At 42.1% G+C, this 25,381-nt stretch overlaps 1 protein-coding gene across 2 annotated transcripts in view; it reads left to right on the top strand.

The window, feature by feature from the left end:
* dcbld2 (discoidin, CUB and LCCL domain containing 2) overlaps nt 1-25,381 on the top strand; it is a 112,088-nt gene that overhangs the window by 12,405 nt on the left and 74,302 nt on the right. For both annotated transcript variants that reach the window (XM_048602498.1, XM_048602497.1), the window contains exons 2-3: nt 14,985-15,212; nt 21,229-21,366. In XM_048602498.1, coding sequence (XP_048458455.1) covers nt 14,985-15,212; nt 21,229-21,366 — 366 coding nt within the window. The remainder of the gene's footprint in view (nt 1-14,984; nt 15,213-21,228; nt 21,367-25,381) is intronic.

The following is a 25,381-nucleotide window of genomic DNA, read 5'->3' as shown; positions in this document are numbered from 1 at the left end:
CTATGGCATTGTGGGTCAACCAGCAGCAGGAGGAATGCAGCAGTTCAAGAAGGCAGCTCACACCACCACCTTCTGAAGGGCAACTAGGGATGGGCATGAAATGCTGGCCAGCCAGCGATGCCCACATCCCATAAATGAATAAAAAATAAATCTTTGCAGCTGTAGGAACATCCAGTACTGTTAAGAAAGTTAGGTCCTGTATTTGGACCAATTGGCAATGACGGAATGGGGATGCAGTTCCATGTTAGCATGGTGTGTGACTTGGAGGGGAACTTGAAAGTGTTGATGTTCACGTGCATCTAATGCCCTTGTCCTAGGTGGTAGTGGTCCCCAGTTTACACGATACTATCAAAGGAATGTCACTATTATTGCATGAATCTTGTAGATGGTACACATTGCTGCCAGTGTGCCTCAGTGATGAAGGGAGTGAGTGTTGAAAGTTTTGGATGAGGTGCCAGCCAAGCAAGGTGTTTTGTTCTGGATAATGTCAAACTCCTTGAGTGTTGATGTACTGTATTGTACTCCTAACTTGTAATGCCTTGTAGATGGTGGACAGGCAAGGAAGGGGCAGGAGCTGAGTTACCATCTGCAGAATTCTGAGCTTTTGACCTGCATTTGTAGCCAGAGTATTTAAATAGCTATCCCACTTCACTTTCTGGTTAAAGGTAATCCTCAGGATGTTGCCCATAGGGGTTTGTTGAGAATAGTGGCATTGTACATTGTGTCAAGTTTAGATTCTCTCTTGCTGGAGGTCCTCAGTGTCTGCCATGTGGCGCAAATGTTACTTGCCACTTCTCAGCCTGTTCTTGAATGTTGCCTGGGTCTTACTGTATGTTGACGCAGAGATATGAGAGGATGCAGTGGTGTAGTGGCAATGTCATTGGACTAGTAATCCAGAACCCAAGACTAATTGTTGGAGGACATGACTTCAAATCCCACCAAGGTAGATGGTGAAATTTGGATGAAAATCAGGAAAGAAAAAACTAGGCTAATAGTGACCATTGTTGATCGTTTATGAAAGCCTATCTGTTTTACTAATGTGATTTTAGGGGAGGAAATCTGCCATCTTTTCCTGGTCTGGCCTACCTGTGACTCCAGATCCACAGCAATATTGTTGACACTTAACTGCCCTCTGGGCAATTAAGAATGGGCAACAAATGCTGGCAAAAAAACTCGGTGTATATCAACACAGAAAGTAGTGCAATGACATATGATCTGGCTGTCTGTTGCATCCTTGTGGCAAGGTGAAGCTATAGAATGATGTTTCTTTAATGAAGTTAATTGGGCCCTTATCCTAGCAGACTCTGTAAGTGTTCCATTATAACATCCATATGGCTTTAGAACAGAGTTTCAATGAATCTTCTAAAACTTCGTGAATTATCAATAAATGATTTTTTTTTGCCAAATGTGTTCTTGTTTGGCAAATTTGCTTCTGATTGATGGAGAGACATATTTTATTCTTGGGTCACTCAACTGGCCACAGATTGGAAAAGCTCCTATTGGGACTTTTTAAGAATTTATTATTGACAGCATTGGGCTTAGAGGGCTGTGGACAGACACTGAGTGTCCTGAGGCAGACTGCAATTTCGAATAGCTTTGTGGCTTTTTATATCTCTGAACAGTAGTAGTTTCTCAGGAAAAATACAGGTCAATGGAGGGGGAGCTGAAAGCACCCAATAATAGGCCAGCTTGTTTTTGCAGAGTCTAGAACAACAGTTGAAAAATGTAAAAGTTTATTTGCTAGGCTTCTCTTTGACCGGTCCGCTAGCTGCAGCGGTGACCAACGTAGACGGGATGCAATAGTTAGTTCATCTGCAGCAGAAACACTCATCTATGTGAATTTTTGATCTCCAGATCTACCCATTCCCTGACCAGCCTTCTGTTTAACCCTCTGTGCTTTTGTTCCCATTTAAAACCTCTGCCCTTTTTGGTTTACTTGCACCAAATCCTGTCTCCCCATTTCCCCCTGTGCTCCCTGACATTTATTGATCCTCGGTTTGTCATGATTGCATTTTAGAAGTTTCATCCTTGTGTTCATGGCCCTGTCCTGCCTCAGGAATAACCTCAGCCAGCATTATAAATGAAATCTTTGGTAATCCTCCAAATTTTTGCACAGTCCTGATTTTGTCATGCCACCGTTGACAGCTGAAACTTCATCTGCGAGGCCTGAACTCTGGAATTCCATTCCCCATCACTACCCAAATCACTCAATCATTTTCTCTCCCTCCTTTAAGTCACAGCTTAAAATGTAGGCCTTTGATCTAGCTTTTGTTCACGTGGTCTAATGTCTCTTTACGTAGCTTGGTGTCCAATGTCATTTGATAACTGCTCTTAGGACATTTTGAGATTAATGACAAAATATTAATCAACTTGTTGATTTGTCACTGGTCAGAAACCAGAGAAAGTGAATTGGCTGCCTGTTTTGCAACCTGCACATTTTTATTTTTACCTTCTCAATTCTTATCAAAAGGGGAGAAAAGGTTTCCTTAAACATACTACGAGGAGTGCGTACAGTTCATCCTCAAGCCAGTATTGTTCTAAAATGGTGATCAGATGTTTGCTTCTGGGTAAACACATGTTTAGTCCTTTGACTCTTATGTTTTAGGTTAAGAACATGGGGAGGAAGAAGTATCTGCCTTAAGCATCATTCCAGCTGGAGCACACCCAGCCGCAGCAACAACAACATATTAGAATTTATCAGGATAAAATATCTGGTTGAGTATGATAGTGCCATTAAACACTTGCACATAACCACAAAAACTGACTAAAGATCTCTTTGTGCCTTTATTAAATATATATTGGATACACTGTGACTATTATGTTCTAAAAAAGTGTTAACCAGTCCTCAACTCACACAATCAGGCTTATGATTTGATTATCCTCAGAGCTATTGGCAGAAAAGCATCTGTTTGAGAAGACCCTCCTCTCTCCAGAAACATCTGGCACTTTATTTTCTGTTTACAGCTGGTCTAATCGGTGCTGTGATTTCAAGCTGTAAGTAATGCATTTAACGTCAAATAATTATTTTGGGCTCATCATTCAAAATAAAAAAAAAAGTGAGCCCATTAAATTGTTTACCCAGTGACCTTACAAAGAATAATAAGGCAATTCATCTAAGAATGTAGACAGCGTTAATTACTGTTGGATTTGTATATTCTGAGGTTTTCAAAAGCAGGATCAAGGTGTTTGGATCACTTTCTTTTTCCCCCTGCAAGTAGGAATTGTTAGATGAGAACGACGACAAGCTTCATCTTGTTTGCTTTCCACCATCTTGGCTGTTGCATGATAAAATTTTGCTGAAGTAATTAACGGTCATCGGAATTGATCTTAAGCCATCTGTTTACAACAGGCCCAGACATGGTGTGAAGAAAACCAGAATGGTAAAGTGTTCCGGGAACTGTAGGAGTCAGCTGTTCCTCCCGAGCATCCTACAGTTAGCATGTCATGTCTCCATTTATTCAATGTATCCCAAAGAGTTATTTCTTGGAAAAACATTAAGACCATAAGATGTAGGAGCAGGTGCAGTCCATTTGGCCCATCAGGCTTGATTCATTATTCAATATGTTAATGGCTGATCTTGTACCTTGGCTTTCCTCCCCGTGCTACGCCCACAATTCTGGATTCCCTTTTATCCCAAAATCTATTAGTATGTCTTAAATGTACTCAATAACGGAGTTGCCAGTGCGCTCTCAGGTATATAATTCCATACATTCACAACCCTTTGAATGAAGATATTTATCCTCATCTTGATCTTAAATGACCGACTGATAATTCTAAGACTGACCCCTTCCTTGTTCTCGATCCCCAACACGGGAATTAGCCTGCCACCAACCTCAAATCCTTGAAGAATTATGTACGTTTCAATAAGATCACTCTCTAGCATTCAGAAAAATACACAAAGTTTACCCTGTTCAAGTTCTCCTCCTATGCCAATTCACTCATTCACTCAATTCACTCATTCATCCAGAAATCATTGATTGCCCTCTGTCTAAGAAAAGTATATCCTTCCTTAGGTAAGGAGACTATATCTGTCTAATTTTCATTTGAATGAATCCGTACTAATTACTGCCACTGGCATCCCCAGGGAGTCTGTTCACAGATTGATCATTTGCTCACTGAAATATTATTTCTGCAGATTAGTTTTGAATTTACCTTGCTTCAGGCACAGGCCATGTCCTTTAGTTCTACAGTTCTGCTCAATGTGAAACAGCTTTGCATGGTGTATGTTGTCTAGTCCCTGTGGAATCCTAAAAGCAGCGATTATATCACCTCGAAGCATAATTGCTCATCATAATCTAATCCTTCCATCATCTCAATCGGTCTGGGTACTCCCTTCTGTGCTCTTTCAATGGCTGCTTTTATACCAGACTCCCAGAGCTGTGCACAGTATTCACAGTAAGACTGCACTGATAACCTTGCAGTTTGTAAATTATTTTCCTATTGTGTCTCGAAATTGCCCTTTTATTCCATCTCAGCATTTGTCTTGTTTTGCTCACTGCAGTTAACAGTCTTTGTAACTCGTTAGTCAGAGACAGAAAATAGGTTCCTTTTAGCGCCCATGTTCGGTATGTTTGTGATGAAACGTGCATTTTTTACACTATGTATCCCCATTAAATAATTCCAGCAATAAGTTTTTGGCAGTTTTAAAATAAGACAGGTTGTTAATTCTCATCTTATATTACCACTCCTTCCTTCACTGTTGTGAGTTCAGACTGTATTTATTAAATCCATTCATAGAGGTGTTTAAAAACCTGAAATCTGAACACAGTAGAAAGGGAGAAAGTGTTCCCAAAATTAGTAGGTTTGATATTTATATAATAACAATTTGTGTTGATTGGCAAAAGAACCAAAGATGACTTGAGGAAAAGATTTTTTTTATAAACACAACATGTAGTTAGGATCTGAAGTGCACCTGAAGTGTGTGAAACCAGGTTTTCAAAATGTAATTGGATAATTGTCTAAAATTGTAAGGATGGGCAAAGGGTGATTGACCTCAGATGGCGTTTTTAAAACAAGTATTAACTATGTGTCTGGTATAATTTATCAAGCAATGAAGAGAAAAAAAATACATTTTATGGGTGTTGACATTGACCCAAAAGGTATAGAGTAACATGCCCCTTCCTTCTTGGTTTACATTATAGCATAAGAAATAGTAACAGGTGTGGGCCATTCAGCTCCTCGAGCATTCTTCGCCTTTCAATTGAATCATGGTTCATCAGACGTTCTCACATCCATTTTCCTGCCCTTTCTGTGTAACCCTTGATTCTCTTACTACCTAAGAATCTACCTATCTAGCCTTAAATATACATAAAGACTCCTCCCGTACAATTTTCTGTGGTGAGGAGTTCCAAAGACACGTGACCCTCTGAGAGAAGAAATTCCTTCTTATCACAGTTCAAAATTGATCCCCCTTTATTCAGAAGCTGTGTGACCTTTGGTCCCAGATTCACCCCTAAGGGGAATCATCCTCTCGGCCTTAATCCTGTCAAGACCTTTAAGAATCCCATATGTTTCAATGAGATCACCTCTCATTCTTCCAAACTTCAGTGAATAGAACCCCAACCTGTTTAGTCTTTGTTCATAAGACAATGTCTCCATATCAGGGATTATCCTAGTGAACCTTCTCTGAACTGCCTTCAAAGAAATGATTTCTTTCCTTAAATAAGAAGACCAAAACTGCTCTCATTACTCCAGATGTGGTCTCACCAGCACCTTGTATTGTTGCTGTAAGACTTCCCTACTATTATATTCCAACCCCCTTGAAGTAAGGGCCAATGTTCCATCAGTCTTCCTTACTACTTGCTGCACTTGTCTGCTAAATTTCTGAAGGAGGGTCATTATACTTAAAATTCTGATTTCTCTCCACACTTGTTGCCAGACCTGCCATGTTTCTCCAGCATTTTCTGTTTTTGTTCCAGATTGTCAGGATCTGCAGTTTTTTATTTTAGTTTATGCTAGCTTTTTGTATTTCCTGCACAAGTACCCTCAGGTCAGTTTAGTGTTGCAGCTTTCTGAAGTTTTTCTTTATTTAAATAATGCTCTGTTCTAATGAAAAATCAATGTTGTCAAGATTAGAACAGAAAAACTGACAACAAAAGATGGATATTTACAAGAGAGCAGCAAGCCACAGAAAAATGCTGGCTGTAATTTAGAAAAGACATGAGTGACTAACGGCCAGTAAAGTACAAATATTATTTGTTAGAACTTGTAGTTTTATTTGATGGATTTTTTAAACACTAAAGGAATTGTGTGAATCATATCTTTAGAGGAAATGTGGAAAGATGTAAGAGGGAGTTCTGTTATGAAAGTGAAAACTGAATATATTTGTCTCACTTATAATGTTTCAGCAGTACTTATTGTTACTGAAATATTCATGAAAACTCCAGTTAGTATCAATTTAAACCAATTTGGATCAATTATACTACCAAAATACCATCAACACATCTCTTGGCCCATCAGAAATTCAGACATCTTTGACCATTGCTACACAATCATTAAAGATGCCCAGTGCTCCATCCCCCATCTGCATTTTGGAAAATCCGATCACATTGCTGTCCTCCTCTTCCTAGCTTACAGGTAGAAATTGAAGCATGAGGACCCAATACAGAGAGTAGTGCAGTGTTGGCCTGAGGCAACAGAAGAGTTTCTACAGGACGGCTGAGAGTCGGTGCATAGTGAAGAACTCAGCTGCCAACCTAAATGTGTATGCCACTACAGTTACAGACTTCATTAGTAAGTGTGTAGATGACTGCGTGCTGAAGAAGTTAATCCAAGCATTCCCCAATTGGAAACCATGAATGAACCGGGAGATTCATTCCCTACTGAAATCCAGGTCAGAGGACTTATATGGGAAGTCCAAGTACGACCTTCACAAGGCCAACTGAGACGCCAAGAAACTTTGAGACCCAGACCAACCATGCAGACACCTGTTATTTGTGGCAAGGCTTACACGACATTATGGACTACAAAGCGAAGTTGAACAGAATTGTAGGCAACAGTACATCCCTCCCTGACGAGCTCAATGCATTCTACGCTTGCTTGGAATAGAAGGTCAGCGAAACGATGTCACCTGTCTCAACAGCCTCGGGTGCACTCTGCACGCATCATTACAGCTGCAGACGTTAGATCGACCTTCTTGAGAGTGAACCCATGGAAAGCGACTGGCCCAGATGGAGACTGCAGCTGTGCACACAGATCCTGTGCTGACCAGCAGGTGGGATTATTTGCAGACATCTTTACACTCTCCTCACTTCGATCCGAAGTCCCCACCTGCTTCGAGAAGACCAACATCATCTCGGTACCAAAGAAAAATCCTGCAGCGTGCCTCCTAGTGGCTCTGACCTCCATAATTATGAAGTGCTTCGAGAGGTTAGTCATGGCTCACATCAACTCCAACCACCAAATTGCCTTGGTCCTTTGCAATTCACCTACCAGCACAACAGGTCCACAGCAGATGCCGTCTCCCTGGCCCTACACTTATCCCTGGAACATCTGGATAATAAGGACACCTTTGTCAGACTCCTACTTATTGACTACAGCTCCACCTTTACCACCATAATTCCAAACAAACCCGTCTCTAAACTCCGGGACCAGGTCTCGGCTCCCCGCTCTGTAACTGGACCCTTGACTTCCTGACCGCAATCAGTAAGAATAGGTGATAATTTCTCCTCCAGCATAATCCTCAACACCAATGCCCTGCAAGGCTATCTACTCTGTACACATTCATGACTGTGTGGCTATATTCTGCCCCAAATCCACTTACAGGTTGGCTGACCATACCACTTTTGTAGGTCAGATCTCGAACAACGATGAGACAGAGTACAGGAAAGAGATTGAGTGCTTAGCGGAATGGTGTAAGGACAGGAATCTCTCCCTCAATGTGAGCAAAATGAAGGGGCTTTCATTGACTTCTTGAAGTGCAGTGGAGGTCACGCCCCTGTCTGCATCAATAGTGCTGAGGTGGAGATGGTCGTGAGCGTCACGTTCCTGGGAGTGGTGATCGCCAAACAATCTGTTCCGGTCCACCTACATGGACAAGAAAGCACAACAACGTCTCTACTTCCTCAGGCCCACAAGGACTCTTACCAATTTTTATAGATGCACCATAGAAAGCATCCTATCTGGATACATCACATCATGTTATGGCAAATGTTCTTCCCAAGACTGTACGAAACTGCAGAAAGTCATGAATACAGCCCAGTCCATCACACAAACTGGCCTTCCATCCATTGGTTCCATCTATACTTACTGTTGCCTCGGGAAAGCAACCAACATGATCAAAGACCCCTCCCACCCCGGTTATACTCTCTTCCACCAGGCAGAAGATACAGAAGTTTGAATACCTGTCCAAAGAGATTCAAGAACAGCTTATTCCCCACAGTTATCAGACTTTTGAATGAACCGCTCAAATGTTAATTTTGATCTATCTCTCTGCACCTTCTCTGTGATTGTAACACTGTATTCTGCACTCTGTTCTGCTAACCTGATGCACTTTGTATGGTACAATCTGCCTCGACAGCTCTCTAAACAACACTTTTCACTGTATCTTGGTACACGTGGTAACAATCAATCAATCAATTAAATCGATATGGGAGAGTTTAAACTGGTTAACAAGAGAATCTTTGAGACAAATTGTAACAGCGATTTTTTTTTTAAGTTGGTTTAAGTTGATACTGGGAGAGATGGTGACTCTGTAATGATGTCACTGGACTAGTGATCCAGAGGCCCAGGACATGGGTTTGATTCCCACCATTATATGTTGTGGAATTTGAATTCAAAAAATAATTAAGACCATTGCACACAGGAGCAGAAATTAGGCCATTCAGCCCATTGAGTCTGCTCTTCCATTCAATCATATCTGATAAGTTTCTGTGGCAATGAGGTCTATAGATTCACCACTTTCTGGCTGAAGAAGTTTCTCGTCATCTCCACCCTAAAGGATCTTCCCTTTACTCTTAGGCTGTGCCCTTTGGTCCTAGTCTGAACTGTTAATGGAAACATCTTCCCAAAGTCCAGTCTGTCCAGGCTGTTCAGTATTTTGTAAGTTTCAGTTAGATCCCCACTTATCCTTCTCAACTGCATCGATTATAGACCCAGAGTCCTCATATGTTAAGCCTATCGTTCTCGTGAACCTTCTCCAGACCCACTGCAGGGCTAGTACGACCTTTTCTTTTCTTTATTCATTCGTGGGCGTAGCTGGCTAGGCAGCATTTATTGCCCAAAGTCGGGGCTAAGAGTCACATGTATGCCAGACCAGGTAAAGATGGCAGTTTCCTTCCCTAAAGGACATTAGTGAGCCAGATGGGTTTTTCCTGACAATCGACAATGGATTCATGGTCATCATTAGACTCTTAATTTCAGATATTTTATTGACTTCAAATTCCACTACCTGCCGTAGCGGTATGTGAACGCAGGTCCCCAGGACGTTATCTGGGTCTCTGGATTAACAGTTCAGCGATAATACTACTAGGCCATCGCCTCCTTCCTGAGGTGTGGGGCCCAAAATTACTCACAGTTCTCTAAAAGTGGTCTGACCAGAGCTTTTTAAAGCCTCAGAAGTATATCCCTGGTTTTATATTCTAGTCCTCGCGAAATAAATGCCAACATTGTATTTGCCTTCCTAACCACTGACTCAACTGCAAGTTTACCTTAAGAGAATTCTGGACTAGGACTCCCATGTCCCTTTGCACTTCAGACTTCTGAATTTTCTCCCCATTTAGAAAATCGTCCATGCCTCTATTCTTCTTACAAAAATGCATGACCCCACACTTTCCCACATTGTATTCCATCTGCCACTTCTTTGCCCACTCCCGTAACCTGTCTGAATCCTTCTGCAGCCTCAATACTACCAGTCCTTCCAACAGTCTTTGTATCATCTGCAAACTTAACCAGAATGCCCTCAGTTCCTTCATCTAGATCATTAATGTATAAAGTGAAAAGTTGTGGTCCCAACACTGACCCTTATGGAACACCACTTGTCACTGGCTGCCATCCTGAGAAGGTCCGTTTTATCCCCACTCTCTGCTTTCTGCCACATTGCCAATCTTCTATCCATGCTAGCACCTTGCCTCTAACACCATGGGCCCTTACCTTAATCTGCAGTCTCCTGTGCAGCACCTTGTCAAAGGCCTTCTGAAAGTCCAAGTAGATAACAACATCCATTGGCTCTCCTTTGTCTAAGCTGCTCGTTATGTCATAGATCATAGAATCCCTACAGTGTGGAAACAGGCCCTTCGGCCTAACAAGTCCATACCGACCCTCTCAATATCTCACCGAGACCCATCCCCCATAACCTACCTAATCTACACATCCCTGAACACTACAGGCAATTTACCATGGCCAATCCACCTAACCTGCGCATCTTTGGACTGTGGGAGGAAACCCATGCAGACACGGGGAGAATGTGCCAACTCCACACAGGCAGTCACCCGAAGGTGGAATTGAACCCAGGTGCCTGGCGTTGTGAGGCAGCAGTGCTAACCACTGAGCTACCGTGCCGCCACCTCAAAAGAATTCTGACAGATTTGTCAGGCATGACCTCCCCTTGATGAAATCATCCTGACTTGCCCTATTTTACCATGCACTTCTAAGTATTCAGAAATCTCATCCTTCATGGAATGGAATCCAGATCTTACCAACGACCGAGGTCAGAATAATCAGCCTGTCTTTTCTTGTCTTTTACCTTGCTCTCTTTTTAAGCAGAGGGGTAACATTAACCATTTTCCAGTCTTCTGGGACCCTCCCTGACTTCAGTAATTCCTGAAAGATTACCATTAATGCCTCCACTATCCCTTCAGCTATCTCCTTCAGAACTCTGGGGAATAGTCCATCTGGTCCAGGTCATTTATCCACCTTCAGACCAATCAGTTTTTCTGGCACCTTGGTATGGCTACCATACTCACCTCTGTCCCCAACTCTCTTGAACTTTTGAAATGTTACTTGTGTCTTCCACTACGAAGACTGACACAAAGTACTTATTCAGTTCCTCAGCCGTTTCTTTGTTCCCCATTACTACTTCTCCAGCATCATTTTCCAGCAGTCCAATGTCCACTTTTGCCTCTCTTTTACCCTTGATGTATCTGAAGAAACTCTTGCAATCTTCTTTTATATTACAGGCTAGCTTACCCTCATATTTAATCTTCTCCCTCCCTATTCTTTTTTTTTGTTGTCCTCTGTTGGTCTGTATAGGCTTTCCAATCTCTTGACTTCCCACTGCCCTTTGCCACATTATATGCTTTCTCTTGCTTTTATGCAGTCCCTGACTTGTGTTGTGAGCCATGGTTGCCTCGTCCTCCCTTTACCGTGCTTCTTTTTCCTAGGGATGAATTTTTGCTGTGTCTCCTGAATTACTTCCAGAAACTCCTGCCATTGCTGTTCCACTGTCTTTCCTGCTAGGCTCCTCTCCCAGTCAGTTCTGGTCAGCTCCTCCCTCAAGCTCCTGTTGTTGCTTTTATTCAACTGTAATACCGTTACATCTCATTCCAGCTTCTCCCTCTCAAATTGCAGAGTAAATTCTATCATATTATGGTCACTGCCTCCTAAGGGTTCCTTCACCTTAAGCTTCCGTATCAAATCTGCCTCATTGCACAACACTAAATCCACTATTGCCTGTTTCCTAGTGGGCTCCACCACAAGCTGCTCCAAAAAGCCATCTCGTAGACATTCCACAAATTCAGATACAACAACTTCAGCCCTGTATTGACTGTCCCTCTTCTTATTGTTTTTTGTTTATCCAGGGTGCTTGAAGTTTGATTACTAACCCTTTCCAAACACTGTCTTTATTTTGTGTTCTGGAGACTTTAATAACCTCTACTGAGTTCACCTTTCATTTCAGTTTTCCTTTCTTTCCATGTAGTTTAATCCACGCCCACAGATGTTAACCCGCTGCGTTGTTTTCCATTGGTGATTATGCTTCTTGGAGTTTTACCCTTCCCTTTCCCCCACTTTCTAGTTTAAAGTCCTGTTGACCAGCCTGTTTACCCTTTTCACTAGAACATGGGTCCCAGCTTGATTTAGGTGGAGACCATCCCAATGGTACAGATGCCTCCTGTTCCAATACTGATGTCAGTGCCCAATGAAATGGAACCCCTCTTCCCTGCACCACTCCTTCAGCTACGTGTTTACTTCCCTTATTTTTGTGTCCCTATGCCAATTAGCACATGCTTGGACAGTAATCCAGAGATTATAACCCTTAAAGACTGTGCTGTGGGATGCTATATGCTTTTTGCTGATGCATTGTAGGAGCATTCTTTTATTATTTCCTTTATGTAAGGTTTCTTTCAACAATAGTTTTTTTTCTTCTTTTTCCTTCTCTGCTCTCCACTACTGGCAGTTCTTTAATCGAGTTCCTAGTTCTTGATAATCCCTAAACAGGTCCTCCTTCCTAGTCTTGCCTATGTTGTTTGTCCCGACGTGGACCACAACAACTAGATCCTCCCCCTCCCTCTCCAATATCCTTTCAAGCCAGTCGGAGATGTCCCTCACCCTGGCAATGGCCAGGCTACATACCATGTGGGACTCTCGATCCTGCTTACAAAGAATGCTATTTATTTCCCGTAGTCATAGAATGCGCTATAACTGCCACTTGGTTTTTTGCTGCCCCCCCCCCCCCCCCCCACCTCATGAATGGCCTCCCGTGCCATGGTGGAGTGGTCCGTTGGCTCATCCTCCCTGAAGAAGCGTCACGACCTGAAAAGTCAACTTTCCTGCTCCTCTGATGCTGCCTTGCCCGCTGTCCTCCAGCTCCACACTGTGTTATTCCTGACTCCAGCATTGGCACTTACTATCTCTGAGTAAATTATAACTTCACTGAGAGGTTGGGCCCAAATTGGTATCCTAGCACACTGTCACATTGTGAAACCCATGCGCTGATGAGCTTTTTCCTTAGTGATGGATTATACCAGTTCTTTATCGTTTATGTTCATCCAAACCAGCTAACTAGTGGCCACTATAAAATGTACTCATGTATGAAATAAAGTCAGTATTGTCATTGGGCTTATTTAGTTTACAGTCCGTTCTGATAAAGTGCGATAGTTCTGTTCTCATGCGATCTCGCGTCATAAGAAAATCACACAATAGCCGCGCCATTTAAACTAATAGGGCTGGAATTGCATTATAGCTATTACAGGTAAGGAAAGTTTGCGTTCTACAAATAGCAGTCTAAATTCTTCAGTCACGTTAAAGCCAATTCGCGTTGAAGAAACACATGTTATATCAGAACCGACTGTATTAGTAGGAAAATTATTTTGACCTGATACTAGTACGAGTTCTGCAATGAATTTAATCTGCGATATTCTTGATTCATAATTTCAAATTGCCCTTGCTGCCCATATTTCATCCGAGTACCTTTCCATCATGTGGCTTAGACACAGTCCAGTCATATTTCAAGTTTGAAAAGTAACATTTAGCAAAGTTTCTTTGACACTCAAACCCATGACCATTTCTTCCCCCTCCCCAAGCACGCATCTAAAGTATCGCAAAATACTGCAGATGTTTGAAATCTGAAAGAAAACACAATGTTTTGGAAGAACTTCTGCAGTCTGACAGCATCTATGGAGAGGGGAACCAAGTTAATGTTGAGTTCAACATAGCCTTCATTTAGAACAGGTCACCTGAGAGACCAGAGGCAGCCTCAGTTTGTAGGAGATAGAGGGTAGTGATGGAGAGTTGTTGATCAGACCGGAGGTCTGTGACCAGCAGTGTGCTGCAAGGACCGGTGCTGGGTCCACTGTTATTTATCATTTGTATAAACCATTTGAATGAGAATATAGGAGGCATGGTTAGTAAGTTTGTGGGTGACACCAAAATTGGTGGTATAATGGACAGTGAAGAAGGTTATCTAAGAGTACAACAGGATCATGATCATTTGGGCCAATGGGCTGAGGAATGGTAGATGTAGTTTAGTTTAGATAAATGCACGGTATTGCATTTTGGTGAGACAAACCAGGGCAGGGCTTACACAGTTAATGGTAGGCCCCTGGGGAATGTTGTCTAACAGAGACCTAGGAGTGCAGGTACATAGTTCCTTGAAAGTGACTTCACTGTAGACAAGGTGGTGACAAAGGCATATGCCTTCATCGATTACAAAATTGATTACAATAGTTGGAGCGTCATGTACAAGACATTGGTAAGGTCACATTTGGATTATTGCACACAATTCTGGTTGCTCTGCAACAGGAAGGATGTTATGGAGCGGGAAAGGGTGCAGCAAAGACTTGCAAGGATGAGGGTTTGACTTGTAAGGAGAGGCTGGATAGGCTGGGACTTTTTTTGCTGGAATGTAGGAGGTTGAGGGATGACCTTTATAGAGGTTTATAAAATCATGAGGGGTATTGATAAAGTGAATAGCCAAGGTCTTTTCCCCAGGGTAGGGGGCATAAGTTTAAGGTGAGAGGATGGGATTTAAAAGGGACATGAGGGGGCAACTTTTTCACACAGGGTGATGTGTATATGGAATGAACTACCAGAGGAAATAGTAGAAGGTGAGTACAGTTACAACATTTAAAAGACATTTGGACAGGTACATGGACAGGAAAGGTTTAAGAGGTGAATGGGACTAGTTCAGATTAGGAAACTTGTTCGGCATCGACAGGTTGGGCCCAAGGGCCTGTTTCCGTGCTGTATCAGTCTGTGACTCTAACACTCCTTCAAAATTCAGTAACTCCAACAGTGTAGCACTCCCTCAGGACTGCGCTGTAGTATCAAATGTTCTCAAGTGAGACATGAGCCTCCACACTTAAATGGTACTTTTGCAAATATTGATAAATATGTTCTGCGCATTTCAAGGCTACAGAACAGTCACTGGATTTTGTTTATTGTACAAAACTAATATGAGTTCTCAGTGATGCTGGGGTGTATTCATGGCACTGTTTCTGATATACGCCAATTTCTAAAATACTGCTTCGAAGCCAGTGCAGCTTTGTATAGAAATTTTTGCCAAGTTATAATTTGCTTATTGCAACTTTAATTTTTATCATTCTTTTCAGGTGATGGTTGTGGGCACACAGTTCTTGGCCCAGAGAGTGGAACTTTTGCATCAATAAATTATCCTCAAACATACCCCAATAACACTGTTTGTGAGTGGGAGATACGGGTCCAGCCCAGCCAGAAGATTATTTTTAAATTTGGAGACTTTGACATTGAAGACTCTACCTCTTGTCACCTGAGTTACCTAAGACTGTATAATGGAATTGGTCCAGGCCGAAGTGAATTTGGTAAGTAAACAATCATTGTACAATAATTGTTGGGTATTCTATGAATGATATTCAATATCTGGAATATATCGAGTATATATTGCTTATTTACTTGAGAGAGTCTGGACAGTTTCTCTCCAATTGGCACCAACTCGTCAAAACAACAAAAGTTTTGGAAGAATAGAAGCTACTGTAAAATCATAATTCTCATAAAGTGAAATTGCATTAATTTCCTACATGTTACTTTAACGGAGGAGCTAATAATTTATTAAAAATTGAATTGTCGTCATGTTAGCTGATAAAGAAGTTCGAATGCACTAAATATGTCTATGGAAAGGTTTCGTAGTTATTCTTCTGCAGATGTTGAAACCCGATTTGTGCAAAAATGTCATGTTCATTCTTTCATCTATACTGCTCCTGATTTCTAGTTAGGAAGAAGGCACTGATGGACTTTTCTTAAGGGTGGAAGACCTTTTGGGGTGGCTTGTTGGCTCAGTGGTTAACACTGCTGCCTCACAGCACCAGGAACCTGAGTCCAGTTCCAGTCTTGGACAACAGTCTGTGTGGTGTTTGCACGTTCTCCCCATGCCTGCGTGGGTTTCCTCCTACAGGCCGTAGAAAATGCAGGGTTACAGGGATAGGGTAGGGGTTTGCGTCTGGGTGGGTGCTGTTTGGAGGGTCAGTGTGGATTCGATGGACCAAATGGCCTGCTTGCACACAGTAGGGATTCTATGATTCTATTTTGACCTAAATACTGTGGTAGTGTTTTTTCCTCCTTCCTGTCCCTGCACATGTTAGGGAAGACTAAAGCAATGAATATGGTGGAGAAATAGATAGAAAGCTAAAATGGGAATTTTTGAGTGATTTGAGTTAAAGTGGTGATAGAGGGAATGTAGAGTCAAATGAAGCTGATCTGAGTGGAATGTCAGGCAAGCATTGCAAGATCACTAACAATGGTCGGCTATTATCAGAGAGATTATGGAAGTTACCTTGTAATATTTTCCCAAGTACAGTATGCTTTGTATATACATTTGAATTACAATACATAGTAAGCTCTCCGTAGAGTTCTCTCTGGCACAAACTGTGCAGCATAACAAACTACTTATTAATCAGTGTTCAGTATCGGCCGGTTACTTTAAGTGGTTGTGATGGAGGTGAGAGGGGGAAATTAGCATAGAAGACTACATTCTGATATTTCCCGTACGTACTCTCCTTTATAAAATGGTTGCCTGATACTGTTACGTCTTGTATTTCCCACAGTTCCTTTTAAAATGTTGAAATTCCATGTTGCATTTCTGTCAATTCTGAATGAAATTTATCACATCTGCATTGTCTGCAGAAAGCTTGCCTCATCAAACTTCTGAATGACAAAGCAGAGCTTCAAGTTCAGCTATTGGAAGTTATCGGGTATCTTCACGGTTGGGGTAGAGGCAACCAAGATCACTTAAAAATTGAATAGCATGTTGGGGTGCTATCAGAAATCTGAGCTGGAAAAGTGGATCAAACAAGTAATTTGTTCCAATGCTTCAGAAGTAGTTGTAACTTTTTTGCATTTGTTTTTGTGCCTTTTTGGATGAAGGGGTTTTATTTTATGCATGTGTGTGATGTGGACGTTGTTGGCAAGGTCAGCATTTGTTGCCCATTCCTGATTGTCATTGAGAAGGTGCTAGCGAGTTGTGTCCTTGTACTGCTGCAGTTCGAGGGATGTAGGTGCTCCCGCAGTGCTGTGAGGAAGGGAGTTCCAGGATTTTAAACTTGAATCTGCAGGGTTTCAGCAACAAGAATGTAATCAAACAGGGTTAACCACCCCATCACATTGAATTCGCCTAGATGACAAACCAAGAAATAATATGACTTAATTATCCATCAATTTTTGTCACGTTTTACAGAGAGCAATGTAAACAATCGGTGCATATACATTTGAGATGAAATATCATAAAGTTTATATTAAAACACTTTCTTAAAAAAAAACTGGACCTTTCGTCAAACGGAAAATGTTGACATGAGACATGCATAAAAATAGTGTTCCAGACAGGTTTTGAGCAATGTCATAACTTAGCACACTGTTAAAAACACAGCTCCACCTCATTTAAGATAACAAAGTGTAGAGCTGGATGAACACAGCAGGCCAAGCAGCATCAGCGGTGCAGGAAATCTGACGTTTCCGGCCTCGACCCTTCTTCAGAAATGGGGGCGGGGAAGGGGGTTCTGAAATAAATAGGGAGAGAGGGGGAGGTGGATAGAAGATGGATAGAGGAGAAGATAGGTGGAGAGGAGACAGACAGGTCAAAGAGGTGGGGATGGAGCCAGTAAAGGTGAGTGTAGGTGGGGAGTTAGAGAGGGGATAGGTCAGTCCAGGGAGGACAGACAGGTCAAGGGGGCGGGATGAGGCTAGTAGGTAGGAGATGGGGGTGGGAGGAGGGGATAGGTGGGAGGAAGGACTGGTTAGGGAGGTAGGGACAAGCTGGGCTGGTTTTGGGATGCGGTAGTGGGAGGGGAGATTTTGAAGCTTGTGAAGTCCACATTGATACCATTGGGCTGCAGGGTTCCCAAGTGGAATATGAGGTGCTGTTCCTGCAACCTTCGGGTGGCATCGTTGTGGCACTGCAGGAGGCCCAGGATGGACATGTCATCTGAGGAATAGGAGGGGGAGTTGAAATGGTTCGCAACTGGGAGATGCAGTTGTTTAGTGCGAACCGAACGTAGGTGTTCCGCAAAGCGGTCCCCAAGCCTCCGCTTGGTTTCCCCGATGTAGAGGAGGCCACAACGGGAACAGCGGATACAGTATACCACATTAGCAGATGTGCAGGTGAACATCTGCTTGATGTGGAAAGTCTTCTTGGGGCCTGGGATGGGGGTGAGGGGGAAGGTGTAGGGGCAGGTGTAGCACTTCCTGCGGTTGCAGGAAAAAGTGCTGGGTGTGGTGGGGCTGGAGGGGAGTGTGGAGCAGACAAGGGAGTCCTGTCCTTCTTCCTGTCCCGCAGGCCCGATCAGTCCCCCTCCACTGACACCCTCATCCGCTTAGCCGAACTCGTCCTCACCCTCAACAACTTCTCTTTCAATTCCTCCCACTTCCTACAGACAAAGGGGGTGGCCATGGGTACCTGCATGGGCCCAAGCTATGCCTGCCTCTTTGTAGGTTACGTGGAACAGTCCCTCTTCTGCAGCTACACTGGCCCTAAACCCCACCTCTTCCTCCATTACATTGATGGAGCTCGAACACTTCATCCACTTCACCAACACCTTCCACCCCAACCTTAAGTTCACCTGGACCATCTCTGATACCTCTCTCTCTTTCCTGGACCTCTCTGTCTCCATCTCTGGCAACCACCTGGAAACCGATATCCATTTCAAGCCCACCGACTCCCACAGCTACCTAGAATACACCTCCTCCCACCCACCGTGCTGCAAGAATGACATCCAGTATTCCCAATTCCTTCGCCTCCGTCGCATCTGCTCCCAGGATGAGGCATTGCACTCCCGAACATCTCAGATGTCCTCGTTTTTCAAGGACCGCAACTTCCCCCACTCATTGGTCGAGAACGCCCTCGACCGCATCTCCCGCATTTTTCGCAACTCATCCCTCTCACCCCCTCCCTGCAATAATAACCAAAACAGAATCCCCCTTGTCCTCACATACCACCCCACCAACCTCCGGATCCAACACATCATCCTCCGCCATCTGCAATCCGACCCCACCACCAAAGACATTTTCCCTCCCCACCCTTATCTGCTTTCCAGAGGGACCATTCTCTCCGTGACTCCCCTGTCTGCTCCACACTCCCCTCCAGCCCCACCACACCCGGCACTTTTCCTTGCAACCGCAGGAAGTGCTACACCTGCCCCGACACCTCACCCCCATCTCAGGCCCCAAGAAGACTTTCCACATCAAGCGGATGTTCACCTGCACATCTGCTAATGTGGTATACTGTATCCGCTGTTCCCGTTGTGGCCTCCTCTAAATCGGGGAAACCAATCGGAGGCTTGGGGACCGCTTTGCGGAACACCTACGTTCGGTTCGCACTAAACAACTGCACCTCCCAGTCACCAACCATTTCAACTCCCCCTCCCATTCCTCAGACGACATGTCCATCCTGGGCCTCCTGCAGTGCCACAACGATGCCACCCGAAGGTTGCAGGAACAGCACCTCATATTCCACTTGGAAACCCTGCAGCCCAATGGTATCAATGTGGACTTCACAAGCTTCAAAATCTCCCCTTCCCCCTACCGCATCCCAAAACCAGCCCAGCTCGTCCCCGCCTCCCTAACCGGTCTGGCCTCCTACCTATCCCCTCCTCCCACCTCAAGCCCCACCCCTCTCTCCTACCTACTAGCCTCATCCCGCCTCCTTGACCTGTCTGTCCTCCCTGGACTGACCTATCCCCTCCCTAACTCCCCACCTACACTCACCTTTACTGACTCCATCCCTGCCTCTTTGACCTGTCTGTCTTCTCTCCACCTATCTTCACCTCTATCCATCTTCTATCGCCTCCCCTATTTATTTCAGAACCACCTTCCCCTCCCCCATTTCTGAAGAAGGGTCTAGGCCTGAAATGTCAGCTTTCTTACTCCTCTGATGCTGCTTGGCCTGCTGTGTTCATTCAGCTTTACACCTTGTTATCTCAGATTCTCCAGCATCTGCAGTTCCTACTATCTCTCCACCTGATTTAATAAGGTTTTTTGTTTCGAAATATGGAAATGGGTTTGATAACAGGATTGCAGTATGAACGTGATGGCCAGCGATCTCTAACTTGCAAGCACCTCAACAGCATATGCTTTGAAGAAGCATTGAACACTTACAGTCTCTTCTTTATTTCTGCATTTAACTACATGAGCAGACAGCAGAGCTTGCTTTCCATTTTGGAAGAGTAATGAAAGCAAATTTTAAATCTCGGCTGGTGTTTAGCAGTATTTGCTAAGAATATTTTGCTGCCTCTTTTTTTATATTGACATCTGGCTGCATGTTCTCCTGGGAACTGGGCAGTGCACTGACTACATTCTTCTTTGGTAGTAAAAGACTAGGTTTTGCTGTTTAAACAGGGATTTGAATCCTAAATAATATTTTGTATGAAAGCATTAAATCACATGGTAAATTGAATTTAGTGTTTCCAACAAACAAAATGTGAGGCATTTTTACTTGAAAAGTAATGTGATTGAGGAGGTTTGAATTAAAAATGGCAGACAAAGCATGATCTGACCGAAGCAGAGCTGTCATTGCTTCATTTTGCAGCATTGGTTTAAGTTGATGGATGACGTTAGCATGACAAATGAGTTGAGTGTTTGAAAAGTTCCATAGCATTTCAGCTAAGGATATTCGATGGGACCTGTTCAGTTCAGATTTCATCTTTTAAATGAAGAAAGCATGAGTAATGCAATTCACTGTGACGTGTCAAATAAACTCTGGAATCAGTCGTTTGACTGTGTGGTGCACTGTTGGTCACCAGTACTCAATTGATGCCTTATTTGGTGAAAGCACAGCTTGATGCAGCACCGAAGCATTCAGACCACTTTGTCCAGGTACAATTCTTGTACATTTTCAAGCAATGTGTCTCAGCGGGGGCAGCAGTTGAAGTATTTCAATTGTATTAAACTATGGGAAGTTAAATGTCGATCTGAATTTCTGATCTTGGTTGCTGCCCAGTGATCTCTCCTTGAAAAGTGCTTGTGTGTAGCTTTTAAACACTCTTTGTATTGGGCTCTCTTCTGAGATTAAACAGTCAGCCAACTTCTTGCCAGGGATTACACTTTTAAAATGGTTACGGAAGAAGTAAATTCCTCTGAGACTGGAGGGAAAATGTTAAGATGGGATGGTTGATAATCTTTATAATTAGTACTTGTGTTTTTGAATGAACCCTCTTGAAATTTTTAGCCTGAGCTCTAGATTTTATCTGCACAAGCGAACACAAAAGAATGTCCGCATTAAGTTTCTAATCACTGTAACAATAACTGACAAAACTGTTCTTTCATGTATATTCTGTGACATATAATCCAAATAATATGTTTTAAAAGCTTATTAATGTTTTGCTGATTTTCCAGGTAAATATTGTGGACTTGGAATTCAGGGGGACAAGGTTATAGAGTCAGAGAGCAATGAAGCCACCGTTCAGTTCATGAGTGGGATTCACGTCTCTGGTCGAGGCTTCCTTGTGTCGTACTCTACATCAAACATATCAGGTGTTGTATGAGGATTGCATGTTTCCATGTTTGCACAATTTCGAGGATATTCACTGACTATTACCAACCCAGTTCTGTGGATGCGTCATTCACCGCTCGTGGGATTTCAGTCAAACAACAGTTTATTCAATGAATAAATTCTAAGAATGGTGGGATTCTAAACTGGAAAGCTCACACTAAAATCTTTATCTTATTGTGTTTGTAATGTGATCTGTTGGTCCTGGACAGAGTAGGGTCTAAGGAGATAAACTAGATTTCTATGCAGCATGTTGCAGACTACATGAGAGCCACTAATAAATGATGGTGGTTTCAAATAAAAACAGCCTTCTTGGAACATGAAATTCAATCAGGAAATAAAGGCTAGTGGGACTTGCAACTTAAGCAGGTTAAGCACATTTATAGAGGTAAGTATGATACTTGCTTTATTGTATTTTATCTCAAATGTGTCTCAAAGTGCTTTACACAATTTATTTTTGACATTGAGTTGAAGTACTGATACGTAGGAAAACACAGTAACTAATATGTGCGAGCAATATTCCACAAATAGCAGTGAATGAAATAAATCACTGATTAGCTTGAGACATCTTGATTTTTTTTGAGTGAGGATTGTTGATCTGGATAATAAAGAAGATTAACTAGAGATAATTATTGTTCTATCATTAAAGTTGGTATTCCATTGTGACTTTGCTGTTTTAAATTAAACAAGTTTGAAAATAGCCAATGTGTTCATTTTTTGGAACGTTTCTGATAGATCTTTTAATTTACTGTAGTCTTTATTCAAAGAGGGTGATTTCAAATTATCTTGCTTATTGCTTCATGGAGATTGGGCATCACTGCCTCGACTAGCATTTATTATCTGTCCTTAATTGTTCTCGAGAAGGTGCTGGTGAGCCACCTTCTTGAACCATGGCACCCCATGAGGGGTAGGGTCTGCTCACAATGCTGTTAAAAACGGAGCTCCAGGATTTTGACCTAGCAACACTCGAGGAGCAACAATATAGTCCCAAGTCAGATGGTGAAATTTGCAGGTGGTGGTGTCCCCATGCATCTTCTGTCCATATCTTTGTAAATAGTAAAGCTCACGGGTTTGGAAAATGCTAGCAAAGGATGTACTATGGTATATATCTGATTGTGCACTGTTGCCACACTGCATTGGTGTGGAGGGGATGAATGTTAAAAGCGGCAGATGGGGAGCCAGTTAAGCAGAGTCCTTTGTTCTGAATAGTGTTTAGTGTTGTTGGAGTTTCACTCATTAAGGTAAGTGGAGTTAGGAGGTGAGTTTTTATTTCCACAGAATTCCCAGCTTGCTGTTGTAGGTACAGTATTTATATGGCTGTCCAGTTCAGTTTGCGTTGAATGGTAACCCGCAGAATGTTGATAGTGGAGGACTTGGTGATGGTAATGTCATTGAATGTGAAGGGGTATGGTTAGATTCTCTTTTGTTGGAGATGCTCATTGATTGGGACTTCTGTGATGAAAATGTAACATGCCATTTATCAAGCCTGAATGTTGTCCACATCTTAGTGCATTTGGATGTGGATTGCACTTGCATGCTAAAATGCAAAGTAGCATCTAAGTTTTTCCTTGGCTATGTTATTTACATTCCTTAAGTTAGATAAATTGAACAAGTCAAATTTATTTATTGCCGAAAACAACAATGTCGTGTCATGAATAAACTACATTCTGCAAATTAACAGCTTTTCATGTGAGGAAATTAATCCTTTTGTCATATTCTACTCATTGTTTATTTACTTTCTAATTTTGTCCTTTAATGACACCGATTCTGAGTATTCTGTGTCCCCAGTTTGAAGACTTGGCTTGGTGTTCTATAAACTCTCACTACTCCCCTCTAAGTTGTTATCTCAACATGCAGAGTGATGGCATGGTATGTTTCTTCTTCCATTGATTGTAACAGCTTTTGAATTTAAAAAGCATATGTTTTCCAAATCATTGAAAACTCATCTATTTATGTGCAGATGGTAAAGAACTAGCCAGACGGAATTTCTTGAGTTAAACAAACAAGGGGTTGGTTTTAAAAACCAAAAGAATTGCGGACGCTGTAAATCAGGAACAAAAACAAAGTTGCTGGAAAAGCTCAGCAGGTCTGGTAGCATCTGTGATGGAAAAAACAGAGTTAACGTTTTGGGTCCGATGGCCCTTCCTCAGAACGGGTTTAGTTTTGTTGTGCTAAAACTCACATAAAAGTATTAACAAGGTCTAAGTACATTCTGACTTCTGCAACTTGCTTGCAAGCTGACATGCTTGAACCAAACATGAAAATACAAATTACAGAGTAGAACTTTAGCTAATTAAATTTCAGTAATAAAACAAGACAAGTAAAAGTTCACTGGTTATAACTGTCTATGACTATCTAAAGGTTTTAGTTTTCATTTCGCAGTTTTAAGGTTGTAGCTATGTTGTCTTCTGGAAACACTTCTGTGGAAACTGAAGTGTTCTTTTAGATGTTCTCTGTCTGCTTGCAGTAACACAAAGATATTCAAACTCAGCAGATAGGGCTCAAGACTTAGAAAGTTTTAAGGAGAGAGAGAACAGCTGTTCACGCTGGCAGCTAGTGTGATCTCTGCCCAAATCCCAAACTAAGCACCTTGACAAAAGATTGTATTACATTACTTTTCTCCATGTTGTTTGTATATTCAAATTAATCAAATCAAATATTCAGGTTAATTCATGCTTATTTAACCATTGTGATTTATGGCCAAGTTGATGATTTTATTTAAATGTCCTGTTTCCAACAGTTGAATTTCCAGGAATTTGTCTGAATCACTTCTTCATAGCACACAAAGTAGAATCTTTCACATTTCTCAGGGGTTTGTTGTTTCTGTTGAGGTTTTCATAGCCTCTGTGTCTCGATGAAATGGAATGTGGCTACATTGTGATGCTAATTGACAGCTGCTTTTAAGTGAGTCAGTGGCCCCTTGTTTCTGAAATGCTGTTTCTTTCAGATGGAATTGCCTTTTTCAGAAGTTCAATGTGTGAAGCCAGCAGATGGAATTCAAAATTAACATTTGTTACAGCACATCTTTATGATGGTGTATTTCCCTGAGCAAACAGTTCATCTCCTTTGTGGATTAGTAATTCCAGTGAAAGAATGTAGCAGGAGTAATGCTGTAAATGAAAAATGAAAGACAGAAACAATCAGAATCAATATGTAGCGTTAGCCAATCCATTATTGCATAAAGGAAAAGGTCCTTAAGGTTCTTGGACTAAAATGTCATAAAGGTGGCTGTGCAGAGGCAGCAACTAATGTTATTTACTGAAATTTTTTTTGCCCTTTCTACACTCTCTTGTATTCTTCCTTTTCAAATAGGTACTCAATTCCCTTGTGAGTTGCGTCGTAACCAGTGCCTCAGTAATCTTTTATGATTAAACATTCCATGTTCTAATTGTCCTTTCTATTGAAACAAAAACAATCACATCTACTTTTAATAATCATTAATCTATGCCTCTTATCAAAGTTTACCAATACTGGAAACAACCTTCTGAAACCTTTTGTATTTTAAAACCACTTTCTTAGTCTTTCCCATTCATATTACCTTTTCTATTCATGTCTGCAGCTTGTTTAGCCATTGTGATTTCTATGGCTGTAAAATTCTTCCCATAAGAATTGTGTTCATTACCTTCAACAAGGACTCAACTCGAGCCTTGTACAAATTCTATATCTTTTCCTTGCTTTTACATTCAGTTCCTTATGTATAAAGCCTTGACTCCTACCTGCCTTTCATATGGTCACTTCCTAGTTATGTATTTGCACTTCTAGGTATTCCTCCACCTAAGATAATATTACTGTTCAGAGTATGCTTCCTCTCAATATTCTTTGAACTTATCAGCAGCCATCCCCATTTGAGGATGGTGCCAGTTCTCAGTTATGAGTTTCTGCTGTGGGTCTTCTTGTGGCTAAACAGGCTGAAGCTCAAACAAGAGATAGTAGGAACTGCAGATGCTGGAGAATCCGAGACAACAAGGTGCAGGGCTGGATGAACACAGCAGGCCAAGC

Source organism: Rhincodon typus, chromosome 11, assembly GCF_021869965.1.
Source record: "Rhincodon typus isolate 14 chromosome 11, sRhiTyp1.1, whole genome shotgun sequence".
NCBI lineage: Eukaryota > Metazoa > Chordata > Chondrichthyes > Orectolobiformes > Rhincodontidae > Rhincodon > Rhincodon typus.
This window is presented reverse-complemented; position numbering and strand designations above follow the sequence as displayed.